General features: G+C 33.7%; 1 protein-coding gene across 1 annotated transcript in view; it reads right to left on the bottom strand.

Annotated features, from left to right (window-relative positions):
- The window catches only part of LOC126967239 (ras-related and estrogen-regulated growth inhibitor-like protein), a 28024-nt gene extending 14405 nt beyond the window's left edge, over nt 1-13619 (bottom strand). The window contains exon 1 of the mRNA XM_050811730.1: nt 13372-13619. Within this exon, the coding sequence (XP_050667687.1) occupies nt 13372-13435 (64 nt within the window). The 5' untranslated portion in view covers nt 13436-13619. The remainder of the gene's footprint in view (nt 1-13371) is intronic.
- Between the last annotated feature and the right edge of the window lie 2964 nt (nt 13620-16583).

Here is a 16583-nt window from a genome sequence, read left to right as displayed (position 1 = left end):
ACATTTGAGGCGGGTGTCCCAGTCGACGATTGGCCGAGTGACTCACTCGCTAGTGGCATGCGGCTAAAGACACTATAAATACGATTGCAGTTGGCATTAAACATTCACGATCTATGATCACAGAACGCATTTTGTGATATTCGTGTCTTGTTATAATACGCGCTAATTTGTGCCATAGCTTATATTTTAGAACTTACACAGCCGTAAACCAAAACCAGTTAATTGGTTTGTAATTTATTGATAAACTAGCGGCCCGCTCCGGCTTCGCACGGGTATAAAATATGCAGCCTATGTCATTCACTGAAATAATGATAAAAAGCTCCGTCTCGCAATTTTTTAATCTGTAATATCTTCGACAATATTCATTTAAATCATATGCTGTAAAGGGCCATATAGATCTATATTAAATCAACAATATTTTAAGGTATTTAAATCACTTCTAAAATTAGCCATTATTTGTCATAAAAAGTAAATGAGAAAAAATGTTATTGTGGGATATCCATAAGAGATAGACATATACCATAGCGGAGTTTTCTGTAGACCTTTTCAATGAATACAATACTGAGTATATTATTTTGATAAATCTCGTAGGGTTCAGCCTGCGTTTGCAATGTAAGCGGAAAAATGTCATTATTTACGACATCACATTGGAAACCTCAAGAACAAAAGTATTTCTCCACTATTTAATGAGTGTTATTATACATATAAACCTTCCTCTTCAATCACTCTATTTATTAAAGAAAACCGCATCAAAATCCGTTGCGTATTTTTAAAGATTTAAGCATACATAGGGATATAGGGACAGAGAAAGCGACTTTGTTTTATACTATGTAGAGATTACAATTTAATTAAGTGTGTTTTATTAATACTGACATATCACATCAACCCTATAGTATTTTGTTATGAAATTTAGATTACAAGTGTTGATATTTTGCCCAATATATGTTACGTTTGGACGAGATAGCCTGATTACAAGTTTTAATTTCTATGTCATGGCAATAAGTGATTTACATAATATAAACATGTTAATTAATGTGAAACTGATAACACATAGGAATTTTAATTTTGATATATTGTGAATTGGCAAATAAATTTTAAAGTAGTTTCACACACCTTTGCACAGGATGCCGGCTACATTATGTGTACCACAACGGCGCCTATTTCTGCCATGAAGCTGTAATGTGTAAGCATTATGTTTCAGTCTACCCTTCAGGCAGCGTAGCTAGTGAAATTACTGGGCAAATGAGACTTGACAACTTATGTCTCAAGGTGATAAGCGCAGTTGTAATGCCGGTCAGAATTTTTGGGTTTTTCATTTTTTGGAATCCTGAGCGGCACTGTATTCTAATGGGTAGAGCGTATCAATTACCATCAGTTGAAAATCTTGCTCGTCTCGTCGCTTATTGTCATAAAAAAGTGGGGATAGCCTTCGGGATGTTCTATTCGTTTTTGAAATATTTTTTTACCAATAATACCAATTCGGAAAAGTTGTACTAAAATGAATAGAAGTAACATGAAGTTGGTAATCTCTTAACTCAAAAAACAACCTCCGTGTTTTGCAACACAAGTACTTCTATACACGAATAACAAGTGATTTATCAACCTTGACACCGATACAATACTGCCAATTAGATTTATTTTGTTTAGCCATTTAATTTCTGTTAAGTCACTTGGAAGATTTATTTTTATTTTTATAGGAGTAGGTTCTCCAAGGAACGAGCATATGATCCACCTCAGCCAATTACTGTGACAACATGATATAAAATCGCCATTAAATTCTCTAAAATCTCGACAACATAGATGTGTAAATAAAAAGGTACTAGAAGTGACATGTCACCTGTCAAAGTCAATGCCAAATAAGCTTTATTCAATTAAGCATAAATTAAGTGCTTATGAATCGTAATTTTAGATATTTCTTTTATATTACTGAATTTCCCTTATGTTCGGAAAACGTTGAGCTCATGAGAAGAACATAATATAAGTCAACAAAAATTAAAGTTAAAAACAAAATTTATTAACGAAGCGGGACTCGATTCTGCGGCCTCTCGGGTTCCGTTCGAGCGCTCTTTCACTGAGCTAACCGCTCGAATGTCGTATCGTTCAAAAATCTTGGTATCTTGTGTTCAACATTGCGGTTGTGGCTATGTGTGGTAATCTAATGTAATTTAAAGAAATTATTAAATGTAAAAAAAAAAACAAATTGTTTAAATTTGAAAGAGCGACAATTGTCAATTTTCTAATATGCAAATATTAGGGTTGAGCAGGTTATCAACTGTAAAGTAGATCCTGTAGATGAAGCCACAACCTGAGAGTCGAACAAGACATACCAAGATTCATAAACGATACGTCACTCGAACGTTTATATCCCAAAATCCCACAAAAATGAAGTAAATAATAAATGTCAAATTTTGGCCCTCAAATTGTTCATTCGTTTAAAAATTGACCTATTTATAAACCTAATCGGAATCACGAGATTAGACTGCACTGCAATTTGATTCTAATTATCTAAATCAAAGCGTTTAAAGTTAATTGTTATAGATTGTCATTATTATCTCTATTGTTCGACTCTATAGCTGGCGGCCGGCTCTAATGCATGCCCTAAAGTTAAATGCTAATCACATAATAGGGATATGCAGTCAGTCAGGTCGTGATTGATGTTCTTCACAGTAATAGTTCTGTAAATTGATGGCTTAGTTGTGCAATTGTGTAATACTCATTCCACCTCCATCTTATGTCTTCATACAACAGCGAAAGTATACAATGTTTAGACCTTGTTTGTAATATGCTAGCTGATGCTGAGACTTCGTCCGCATAGATTCTCGATTCTCGTCGTTCTTCAAATAATAATGAATTGAAGATTATCTCATGTCCTATTCCAGTTCCGGTTCCCGTTTTCGCTCCCGTTCCCAACATATTATATGAATCTTATTTCGAGGAAGATTGCTATGGCAAACTAAACCTACTATTGGTATACCAATAACTATAGTTATAGCTCATCGATTTTTCATAAATCAAAATGTGAATTGTTTGTTACGCTTTTACGCCGGGATACTGAATTGATTTTGATGAAATTTGGTACAGCGATAGACCTTGAGAGCCTTGGTAGGTACATAGGCTACATTTTATCCCGGAAAAATCCATGGTTCCCAGGGGATGTTTGATCAACTAAAATTCAGGTGGACAAGCCATAACTATACCAATAGTAGGTTTAGTTTCCCATAGTAATCTTCATCGAAATAAGATTCATATAATTGGGAACGGGAGCGAAAACGGGAACCGGAACTGGAATAGGACATGAGATAATCTTCAATTTCAAACTTGCTTATTATTTTTTTAAACTCTTTATCTACGCGGATGAAATCGCAGGCATCAGATAGGCGACCATAAAGATTTTTATTTATTTATTTTTATTTTATTTATAGCTTTATTTCCTTACATCTATACATTAAGATATTTACTTATAAATTGTATTTGTTAGTATGTGTTAGTATTCACTATTTTAAATAAAAATATAAATTTTGTTATTATAATTAGTTATTAATTTCGACATAAGGACCGCCTTTAGCGGTAAAAGCCTCCTCCATTGATTTCCACTTGTTCCTGTCTTTTGCAATTCTTGTCCACATCTTTCCTGCTGTTTCTACTATGTCATCGCTCCATCTCTTATTAGGCCTGCCTCGATTTCGTTTCCTATTTATAGGGTACCAATTCGTTACTACTTTGGACCATCTTTCGTCTTTTGTTCTTTGTATATGTCCAGCCCATTTCCATTTTAAACGCAGAACAGATAAGGCTACATTTTTTGATTTTGTTTTATTTCTTATTGTGACATTTTTAATTTTGTCTCTTATTCTTAGCCCCATATAACTTCTCTCAATTCCTCTCTGACAAACTTTAATTTTTTCTAAGTTTCTATAGGTTAGAGGCCATGTCTGACAAGCGTAAGTGAGGCATGGCATTAAATAGGTCTCCATAGCTTTTGTTTTAAGCTTCGTTGGCAAATTTGATTTGAAAATTTCCTTCATCGACCAGTATTTATTCCAAGTGCTTTTAGTTCTACGTTCTATTTCTTTCTCATTGCAGGATTTGAAGGATATTACATGCCCTAGGTAAATGTAATCGTCAGCATATTCAACAAATTTTGCATTAAGACTTATAGGTACCTGTTCTCTGTTAGTCATTATTTTTGTCTTGTCTTGATTTATTTCGAGGCCCACTTTCTTACTTTCTTGGCAGAGTGAGTTTATCATAAATTGCATTTCTATTGCATCTTCTGAGAATAATACAATATCATCTGCAAACCTGAGGTGTGAGAGAACTTTGCCGTGAAGTTGGAGGACCATAAAGATTACTTAAATTAAATAAACTTAGTTAAGGAACATAAATAGAATATACTACTTTCGCTGGTTCATAGATATCGATAGAAGAAATACCCACTATTAAGTCAGCGATCATAATATACATTTAAAAATTTCCAAAGCTTGTTCTTTGAACCATAAATCTGTAACGCATAGAGTTCTTAACCATCTATGGTATTAATGAAAGTGAAAGTATATTCGCACGAAGTATTTTAAATAGTCATCTGCAGAAGAATTTCTGCTGAATTTGATGATATTCTAGATTCTTCTATTAGACCTGAGGTTTAGGAGGATTTAGTAACAAATTCAATGGGAGAAACAGATAACCGAGATGAGAAAAATAACGAGCTCAGTTACATAAGACTTCCAGAGATACATTAATACATACATACATTTGACGACCCCTATAGCCAAGTCGTTAGTGACCCTGCCTACTGAGCTATAGGTCCTGGGTTGGAATCCCGGTAAGTGCAATCATTTATATGATGAATATGAACGTTGGTTTCGAGTCATAGATGTTTATATGTATTTATGTATGTTTAAGTAAGTATAATGTATTAAATATATCGTTGTCTTGCACCTATAGTACAGGCTTTGCCTAGTTTTGGGGCTAGATAATTTCTGTAAGAGTGTGTCAATATTATTATAATCATTAATTTATATTTGTCTTTCAGTGAGGAAAATAATTTAATAAAAATAAATTCATTTAGCTGGTCCCAATACATCGAAGAATCTTCCAGAAGAATGAACTCATGGAGTAGTTCACAAGTCGGTTTTAAGTCATATGGCGGAATTAACACTAAGGAAAACTTCAAATATTTATAATATTAGTAGGGTTTGCAATATGACTAACAATGTTACTCAATAAAATGCTACTATTGAAAATTAATAGTGTAACGTATAATAGAAAGTATAAACAATACGTTGGCGAAAGTTAACATGGGAGAAATTGATTTATAGTGACGGCTGCGGCAATCGTATGTCGTCGGAAAACACTCAAACACATCAGTATTAACATAACAATTAAGATATATTAGGTAAGATGATGTAGCATTTGTCACTGTTCAGCAATATCTGCGAATTTATTTGATCTATGACCAAATTTGAGAGGTGAAAGAGAAACATATGACTAAAGAAGTGTTACAATGTGCATTAAGACCGACGTGTGAACGATGGAGTCGGTATATTTTTTTTATAAAATTGAGGGAGGAGACGAGTAGGACGTTCAGCTGTTGGTAATCGATACGCCCTGCCCATTACAATGCAGTGCCACTCAGGATTCTTGAAAAGCCCAAAAATTCTGAGCGGCACTACAATTGCGCTCGTCACCTTCACATGAGGTGTTAAGTCTCATTTGCGCAGTAATTTCAGTAGCTACGGCGCCCTTCAGACCGAAACACAGTGCTCACACATTACTGCTTCACGGCAAAAATAGGCACTGTAGTGGTACCCATAATCTAGCCGGCATCAAGGAGTCACCCACCGGTAAATTATATATATTTAAATAAATTGAATTTTTTTAAGACCTTTCTATTGTACACTGCAAATGGATGGCTATGAGGCAACTTTAAAGTAAAACAATTACCTCAAATAACATTTCATTTAATTAAAAAAGGTGTGAAGTGTGAAATATTGCGTTATCGTCTGTGATTTGCTGACCTCAACCATAAATATTCGACGAAAGGTTTATAATCTCATGTTGCTTCATTTGCGTGATCTCGTATCATAAGTCGTGATTATCACTTTAGTATTGATCGGTTCCAAAACAATCACGAAATATTCAAATCAATATTATCAATCAAAGCGCACTGACATCTAAACATAGATATATCGGTCAGTAAAACGGCCGATTAAACTAAATACTAAAACCGTAATATTTGGTCTCGACGCCTAATTTCGATAAGAATGTTATTGATATAAGAATATTACATGCCGTGTACACACGTCCTGATGTAATATTGATATGTTTCGATTGTATGTTTATGTTCACGCAATTTAGTCATATATTATGTTGCTAAATTGTGTGAAACTATATCCATACTAAACACTTATTTATTATTGAAATTGATCTAATTTGATCTTTACTAACTGATACTATATATCTAATATATAAAATTCTCGTGTCATGGTGTTAAGCTTTGAACTCCTCCGAAACGGCTTGACCGATTCTCATGAAACTTTGAGTGCATATTGGGTAGGTCTGAGAATCGGACAACATCTATTTTTCATCCCCATAAATGTTAAGGGTGGTCCACACGAATTATTTTTTTACTTTTTTTTAGTCAGCATTAAAAAATACGTACAACTTCAAATTTTCACCCATCTACGATCAACAGTTACTTTTGTATCGCGATTTTAATATCGGCAATACAACGTTTGCTGGGTCAGCTAGTATAATATACTATATTTCTTTCGCCTGTATCGATGTATGTAAATAAAATTTTGAATTTGAATTTTACTCAATTTTCAAATATCTTAACGTCCATATTAATTGAAATTTCCACGCGTAACCAAGGACCCATAACAAATTGTATGAATTGTATATTTTATTAAAAAGAGCGCAAGAAAGTAATGCTTGGAGAGTTGCGCCGCATCTTCTCTCTCAGAGCGCCATTTATTTCCGAAGCGGTAGTAGTGTTAGAAATGACATCAAAAAGAATTCTAAAGGAATCAATTTTGAGAAAGTAAATACCTTTTAAAATATAATATTTTAATGCCTTTGGACATGAATTCTAAACAGGATTACGAAATAATAAAAATAATAAGGTCACACATCGAGAAGAAATCAAGGCTTTAAAATATAAGCACATTTGATACTGTTTTTAATAAATTATAGTTAAAAAATAATTAAACACGTTTTAAAAGTAGAAAATAAATTTTAAATATGGAGATGTCGTTCTACATGAATATAATAAGAAGGTTATTTTATTTTATTTTTTTTATTGGGAACAACAAACAACTATACATGACATCTTACTTAATTGTAATAAAAGAATTCTGATTCCATTTTTTAAATTTACTAAACTATTGTCTACCTTTCATAGTCCGGTCAATCTAAACCAAAAAATGAGAGTGCATAAATTTCTAACAAGCTGAAAATCAGTTAAAGTGTTCAAAACATAAATGAAATTTTCATGTTCCCCATCATTCCCGTGTATGGAAAAAAATTCAGGTCAAAGATGAAAAAAAGTCGTTTTTCGCGTAAAAGTAAAAGTATGATTATAAATATATTGACACACTTTTTACACAAATTATCTTGCCCCAAGTTAAGCATATATAGCCTATGTTATGGGTTACAAGACAATGATATATTTAATACAATATACTTACTTAAACATACATAAATTCATATAAACATACACATAAACATACATAAATACATTTAAACATCCATGCCTCGGAAACAAACATCCATATTCATCATATAAATGCTTGCACCTACCGGCATTCGCACCCGGGACCTCTAGCTTAGTAGGTAGGATCACTAACCACTCGGATATACAGGTCGTCATATTATGGGGAACTTAAAAATTTAATTTATGTTATGTATTTAACAATTTTACTGATTTTCAGCTTCGCATGTCTAAATTGACCGGACTATTAACACAATAGCTATTAATTCATGTTATTTAGATGTCAAATCAACGAAAATTTGACTTATATCATGCGGTACTCTCATAAAAATAAAATATGATAATAAGATACAATTTATGATAAAGCATTCATTCCAGCTTAATAATGAGTGAGATACCTGAATGATGAAGTAAGAAATATTTCAATGTAACAATATTTTAACAAATTATTACTAATACCGTTGCCAAAATACAGGCGACATCGTGCGAAACATATTTAGCATATTGTAGCACATGATTTATTTCATTGTATTACAATACCTTCTTTTTTTGTTAAATAACATACGAGAAGACGAGCTGGACGTTCAGCTGATGGCAATTGCCCGGCCTATGGCATAGGGCCTGCCCATTACAATGCAGTGCCGCTCAGGATTATTGAAAAACCCAAAAATTCTGAGCGGCACTACAACTGTCCTCGTCACCTTGGGACATAAGATGTCAAGTCTCATTTGCCCAGTAGTTTCACAGTAAGTAGCTATGGCACCCTTCAGACCGAAACACAGTAACTGCTTCCCACTGAGAATCTTGCTTGCTTGGTTGCTTATACCGGTCACAGTATACTTAACTGCTAAATTTAGTATTAACAAGAGTGAATTGCAAATATACAATTCTGTTTCGGATTAAACATAAATTTCTTCAAATTTCTACTCGAACGTAGAAGACAAAACATGCATATTTGAGTACGTACATAGCTGTATAATGAAATTTAAAAAAATATTTATAACTAGCTAAGCTGACAGACGTTGTTATGTACATAATAAATAAAATATTATTTTTTCGCAAAATATGTCCAATATTGTTATAAAAAAAAATGTTTCACAGCAGAACTATCAATAAATTCTCTCATAGAAAATATTGATGCCCGGATCTCATAGATTTACCCCCTGATTCATAATGGTCCGCTAACTTTAAACAGCCGCTTAGGAGTGTTTTTTCTCATTCTGACTTAGGTCAATAGAAGAAGAAAGAGTGAGAATTAGCAATGCTTTAAGTTAGCAGACTATTATGAATGAGGGGGATAATATATTAATGTTCATTCGTTTAAGAGTTCACTGGACAAAAACATCAGGACACTGGATTTAAATATATTACTAGCTGACCCAGCAAAGGGTGTACTGCAATACAAATTAAAAAAAAAAATTTGGGCTATAAAAATTAGATGTTGGCCGATTCCCAAAATTTCATACAAATCCCTTCAGCCGTTTCGGAGGCGTTTGGTAACAAACACCGCGACATGAGAATTTTATATAATAGATGTTGTTTTAGCCATGTTTGTTTTAATTATCTGTGTATAAGCCAATCATATGTCTTTCTCAAAATAAAAATCGATATTGCGAAGGCCGTTGTCGTGTGGAATGTTCATCCTTTTAATTTTAAATCATTATTAAGATCGTGTATACAATTTTTTTTCAGAATATCATACCGAACGGTGCGTCTATTTTGGTTGGATCAGTAACGCTTGTTGAGTCAACAATCTATGTTCAGAATAAACAACACGTCCATAAAGCTATACATAGAGTATTATTCTGAAACTCCCACCATTTTTACCAGGAATTATATTACAATTTGACACCGCATTATATTACGGGTGGGTTAAAGATTATAAAATATAGTTAGGGTTTACTTATTTTTTTTATTAAAATAAGTGACGAGACGAGCAGGACATTCAGCTGATGGTAATTGATACGCCCTGCCCATTATAATGCAGTAAAGGCATAAAAGACATTTATTTTCCCGAAATTGATTACTTAAGAATTCTTTTTGATGTCATTTCTAATAACTACTAGATACTACTACCGCTTCGGAAACAAACTAAGAAACACTCCCAGCATTTTTTTGCGCTCTTTTCAGTAAAAATATACAATATTGTACCGTCATTTCTATCGCTATAAAATAATCACAATCTAGTCCCAGGCTGTCCGATCATTTAGATAGTCAGCAGTGTAGTAATAGGATTTACGACAGAGCCATTTTTTATATTGCAGTGCTTCTCAGGATTCTTGAAAAACCCAAATATTCCGAGCGGCACTACAATTGCGCTCGTCACCTTGAGACATGATGTTAAGTTTCATTTACCCAGTAATTTCAGTAGCTACGGCACCCTTCAGACCGAAACACAGTAATGCTTAAACATTACAGCTTCACGGCAGAAATGAGCGCCGAAATTATGGACGCAATCTTATGTTAATCAACCCAGAAATCATGTATTACGTAAAACTTCGAGCGGGGATAATATCCATGAAATTATTTTGTTTATTATTGTTCACGATTCACGTCAGCGATCAGCTGGAGTCAGGAAGTTCGATCACTGCAAGGTGTAGCGGGACCTTGGTGGGTTCAGCTCTTTTGTGAAGGTTGTATCATACGCACTATGTCAATGTAACAATATTAAGTTGCATAATTACTTTCGCCCCTTGACGTCTGTTAATTTTTTGCGCAATTCTTTGCTATTTCCGACAGCAGCGCTCACTTTCATATATATTCTGGTATTGATTTCCCGTTTCTGGATGCGTAGTTACATTTGAACAGAGAAGAATTGCAAATTATATTTTTAAACAAAATTTATTATCGATGGGTGACTCGAACCCGCGACTTGCGACACTGGAGTCACAATCTGAGAATAGAACAAGTGGTTCGCTCAGTGCAAGAGCGCTCGGACGAAACCCGAGAGGTCGCGGGTTCGAGTTCCGCGTCGTTCAAAAATTCTGTTAACAAATTTAATTTGTAATTAATTCCAGAAGTGGGCGCTATGTCTTTAGAATAATAACAAGTTTTTCTATTTGATGTCATTTCTTATACTACTACCACTTCGGAAACAAATGACGCTCTGAGAGAGAAGATGCGGTGCAGCATTTTTTTGTACGCTCTTAAGAGTACAATAGTACTGTCATTGTTATTGCTACAAGATAATCATAATCTAGTCCCAGGCCACAGTAGACATCCTGGGCTGTCAGATCACTTAGAGAGCTGTGGAGTAGTAGGATTTAGGACAAAACCATTTTTAAATAAAACATTAATTTTTTTTTTATAGTTAATACCTGAACAGTGCCTGGGCTTTATTATAAAAGTGTATGTATACATTTACCCTTAAAGCTATTATGTATCTTACGAAGCCTACTATAAAATAATAAGTACCTACAATACTAGACTGCTTATACACTATAGCTTCCTTTTATGTAGTATTCCAAACGATGTTTAGTCATATTAATGTAATAGGGAAATATTTATAATCATTTTATCCTTCTTGTAGCGAAAGCTGGGGATATAAAAAAGTGCGTTAAACAGGTAATATACTTTTCAAATACGACAGCTTCTAATCATATCTCGAAAAAGTCTTCACGTCATTAAACGCTCTGAGAGAGAAGAAACGGCGTAAGAAACTCAAACAGTCTTTTGCGCTCTTAATAATAATAGTACCATTTCATTTATATTTGCTAAAGACCAGACAACCTCATCGTTTAAATAATCTGCATTTGAGTAATAGGATTAACTGCAACACCTATTTTTAATAAAACTTTAGAAGTTAGTTAGAGTAATAATTATTCAGAGAAAACATCTAAACAAAGGCTGGGGACTTTCAATAAAAATGTATACCTTTGACCTTCAAAGTATTGTCTGTTTTATGGAACCTACTAGAATTTGTAACCAAATAAGCAATAATAACCAAAATTCCTATTACCACCCAGATATTTTTGGCAAACAACACTTCATTGAGTACTTTGGAATGCATCACCGCCAACAAATAGTCGGGTATATTCCTCTGTTGTGTGTGATGCGTTCATGTTTATCAAATGTGTCAAATGAGAGAAAACAGAGCCAAATTGACTTCAAAGCGATAAAATAACTATTGAATTTGGCAAGTGCTCGTCTGAATACACATATACAATATGATTATATTAATCGCTTGTACCAAACAACCGTTTCGACGCCATTTTGGACGTAAGTATATTATAAACAAAAGTACCCGCAATAATGCAGCACAATAGCCGAGTAGTGTTGTACCGTACGAGTATTTATTGTATTTACTATAATAACATTAATCTTACGAATAAGGATTTAATATGATATTGTACAGGCCACTTCATTATTTTGCAGTACTGAAAATTTTCCAAGCGCGCGGAGTTGGTATAAACAATTCGTGAATAACTGCGCAAATGATATGATATAAGAATGCATTGAACAAATAGCTAGTGTTGATACAGTCATTAGAACATTATCTTGTTTATATACTCGAGTACGAATCGGCCACCAACCTATTGACACAGTACCTACATACAAACTGCTTATCAATTTTGCAAGTTATTAGCGCAAGAGCGGTTGATAAATTTATCTCGATCTATAATTCACTATTGTATTTATTGATGAGAACTGAAACAATGAATTGATGAATTTTTATATTAAATAAATTATGTTATAAGTTTGTGATAATAAGTACTGAGATTTGATAATGTTTGAGGCAATTAAAACCTAAATAATTTATAGTTACCTATCGTTTGATATACTACAATGTCTTTTCCAATAGTTACGTCAGTAGTAATACTCATGGTTTGATAGCAAAGCTCTTTTATTTAAAAATTGTCAACTCTTAGACTACAGATAAGATTGGACTTCGTCAGTGAGTGTTCGACGGTTTAAAGCAACAATATGGCAGTACATAACAAATGCTGTATGTAAAGCGTAAATATCATAAAACTTTGGGAAAACAAGTCAACAGAACTGACTTATTTTTATATTAGGTACCTTTTAACTAGGTATAGGCATCTTCATTCATAGTTCACTACCAAACAACTTTTTTCTTCATATAAAGTAAACACGGTGACCTAAAATAAAATGCAAAGCAAGCATTTTTATAGATAGCACACGTACGTTCATAGTTCAAACCTGTGTAAGAAATATCCTAGTTAGAACAGAATTAAATTATGTTGACAAATATTTCTATTATTTCAAATAATAACTTACCTACATATTTTAAGTTAAATTTATAACATGCTATTGTTTCGGTGCCCTAATAGGCTGGCTAATGCCAGTTCAGGCATAGCCCTTACGATCATAAAACCACAACAGTAATTTAGCTGTGATCATTAATTCACAAACAAAAATTATTTATAATAAAAGAAAACCCACAAATCTTCGGGCCTTAATGGAAGGCCGAATAATTTCAAGTTTTACTTTTTTTTATTAAATTTTAAAACATAACTAACTCTCTTATAGCCCAAATTGATTGGAAGCGGCGATGCTTCATTATTTTGTCGAATAAAAAATTCAGATTGTAAAACTCGATCAAATAATAATCGAATATCGATGATGAAGTAAAAAATTCGTTAGCCCACTATTAAAATTCCATTGTTATGAGCAACGATAAAGTAGTCGAATCAACTCACCAGACTTGCCGCTTCTTGCGCTCCCTAAAACCACAACTCTTATTCGATTTACTGTCATCTTCATTTGTCCGTTATCACAACACCATAAAACAGTCAATAAATCATCTAAATAATGCAACTCGATTACTTCGATGTGTCTTTTATCGATACTCGATCGGCACGATTGGCGCCAAATCAGCTGTTATTCAAATATGGCGGACACACGCGCGCTCAACGCACCTGCTAGTGTACGACTGTTCACTGTTCACTCAATGCACTGTCAAAAGGAATTGGCGCAAGCCTCTGTCCCAACACTATAATCTAGATGATAATTTTTAAAAAGTGGTTTATATTCAGCGTATCTTTTTCCTTAAACCTATCTCTGTGAACCAAATATTGCTGTCACGAAACATAAACTGAAACACCAGTGGGAGACTCCTTTGCACAAGATGCCGGCTAGATTATGGGTACCATAACGGCGCCTATATCTGCCGTGAAGCAGTAATGTGTAAACATTATTGTGTTACGGTGTGACGGGCGCCGTATCTAGTGAAATTACTGGGCAAAAGAGACTTAACATCTTATGCCTCAAGGTGACCAGCGCAATTGTAGTGCCGCTCAGAATTTTTGTGTTTTTCAAGAATCCTGAGCAGCACTGCATTGTAATGGGCAGGGTATATCAATCATCATCAGCTGAGCGTAATGTTCGTCATGTCCCTTATTTTATTAAAAAAAAACTTATTATGCCTAGTACTCGGCTAAGACGAGTAAGTAAATCTTTTGTGGGGCGATGTACATGCTTTCACAACAAGATCCCAGAAAATGTTCAAAATAAATGTAAATTAACGAAATTCAAAAGAATTTCTCAAAACGTTTGTGTGGTAAAGAATACAACTAACATAAATTACATTGGTAATTTTTAACTTGCAATAAGTGATTTCTTGAATCTAAAAATTTGAATGTGAATGTCATTGAGTGTATTTTTTATCAGACCAAAACCGCATACGAATAATCAATGACCATAAAGTACCCACCTATTTACCGCTTCGAATTCAAAGATTACGCTTGAGCAAAAAGTTTAATTTTCCCGAGATAAAACCTCCTTCGACATGACATTAATCTGTATTGATCTACATTGCAACGTAATTGAAATACAAATGTAAAACGGTTAGCAATTAATTTACAGTTACGATGAAAATCGGCTAATACCTGTCATGGTTTTATACAAAGCTTATAATCTCTATAAAAAGTTAATTAAACATATAATTAAATAAAAAAATAACAAACATTTGTGATATTAATATATATTTGTCAGCACAGTTACAACTTACTGTGTCGGCTTAACCTGTCTTGGGTATACACGGTATATCTATATCAGCAGCTAATGTGGTTTTTTTTTGTTTAAGATAATAAGGGACGACTCGAGCAGGACGTTCAGCTGATGGTAATTGATACGCACTGTCCATTACAATGCAGTGCCGCTATGCAGATTCTCGAAAAACCCAAAAATTCTGAGCGGCACTACAATTGCGCTCGTCACCTTGAGACATAAGATGTAAAGTCTCATTTGCCCAGTAATTTCACTGGCTACGGCGCCCTTCAGATCGAAACACAGTAATGTTTACACATTACTGCTTAACGGCAGAAATAGGCGCCGTTGTGGTACCCATAATCTAGCCGGCATCCTGCGCAAAGGAGCCTCCCACTGCTATATGGCTTCTTGCTTATTGTAAACATTTTTAATGAAAATGTCTTAGATCATTTATACGTTTAGACAGACTATGAACTTTCTTGTGTGGTATTTCCGGGACGATAAGACATCAGCGCGTACACCTTCCTTAAAGGCCGGTAACGCTCCTGTGATTCCTCTGGTGTTGCAAGAGAATGTGGGCGGCGGTGATCACTTAACACCAGGTTACGCTCGTTTGTCCTCCTTTTTCATAAAAAGAAAGTGTCATTACAGTAAATTCATACTTCAGTTGTAAGTGAGTAGCTTACCTACCGATATATAACGATTAATAAGAACAGAGCTCGTGTAATGTTCCCATGTTCAATCGTCTTTTATCCACCGTGGAGTTTCTATGTATCCCGTTGCACAATTTTTTCTTGTAATTGTTATTATGGTAAATGCACACTATTTTAATATAACTTCATTATATTATTAGTGATCGGTGATGCTTTTTACAGGAATTTTAACGAGGTCTTTGTTAAAATTCCAATGGATAATTTCGTAGAATCTGGTCAAGTTCGATTTTCAAATCAAAATTCAGTTTGTCTCACTACACTTTCTCGAAATGTTTAAATATGTTATTATTATGTTTGAAAATCTTTTTCTCATATGTTTCTTTTTGTTAATTTATTAAATCAGAAATTTAAATAAAAAAAAATCACTCAAAGACAAATTTATAAAGGCATTATCTATAAATCAATTTATATGTTTTATTAAAATATGGCACTATCGTAAATCCTACTACTCCAACTGAATATCTAAGTGATCGGACAGCCTGGGACTAGATTATGATTATTTTATAGCAATAGCAATGACAGTACAATCTTGTGTATTTTATTAAAAAGAGCGCAAATAAAGAATAGTGGGAGAGTTTCTTGCGATGCTTTTTCACTCTCAGAGCGCCATTTGTTTCCGAAGTGGTAGTAGTATCTAGTTTATTAGAAATGACATCAAAAAGAATTCTAAAGGAGTCTATTTTGAGAAAATAAATGCCTTTTATGCTTTTTAAATATAAGTAATTTAAATACTTACGGCCTTACAAATAAAATTGGCATAAAGTAATAACTAAACATTAACCAAGAATATGTAAAATGTTTACAAATAGACATTTTGCTTAGGAATGGTTTGTTCGGACGTATAACGTTACCCGCGTTTATTTACAAGGCAGCTTGTCATTCGGAAAACTAAAGAATTATCATTGTATTGACAGTGTTGGCAACGACATTGTAAACATTTTGCATTTTCTTTGTTTATCATCAGTTATAACTTTATACCAAGTTTATTTGTACGGCCGCTACAGAATATGTAACACACAGCTTTTTAATGAAAAAATAATAAGTCAAATTATAGCTCTTAGCATTCTAAATTTGATGATTGATTAGTTTATCAATTGTTGTATATTAATTACTTTAATGTTTCTCGTAAGTAGGTGCAGTACAATAATTGTTTTGATTATACGCGATTGTACACCTACCTTTTGTTTTCCGTTGTAAATCAATATTGC

This window comes from Leptidea sinapis, chromosome 12, assembly GCF_905404315.1.
Source record: "Leptidea sinapis chromosome 12, ilLepSina1.1, whole genome shotgun sequence".
Classification (NCBI taxonomy): Eukaryota; Metazoa; Arthropoda; class Insecta; order Lepidoptera; family Pieridae; genus Leptidea; species Leptidea sinapis.
The sequence above is the reverse complement of the archived record's forward strand: the minus strand, read 5'-3'. Positions and strand labels throughout refer to the sequence as shown.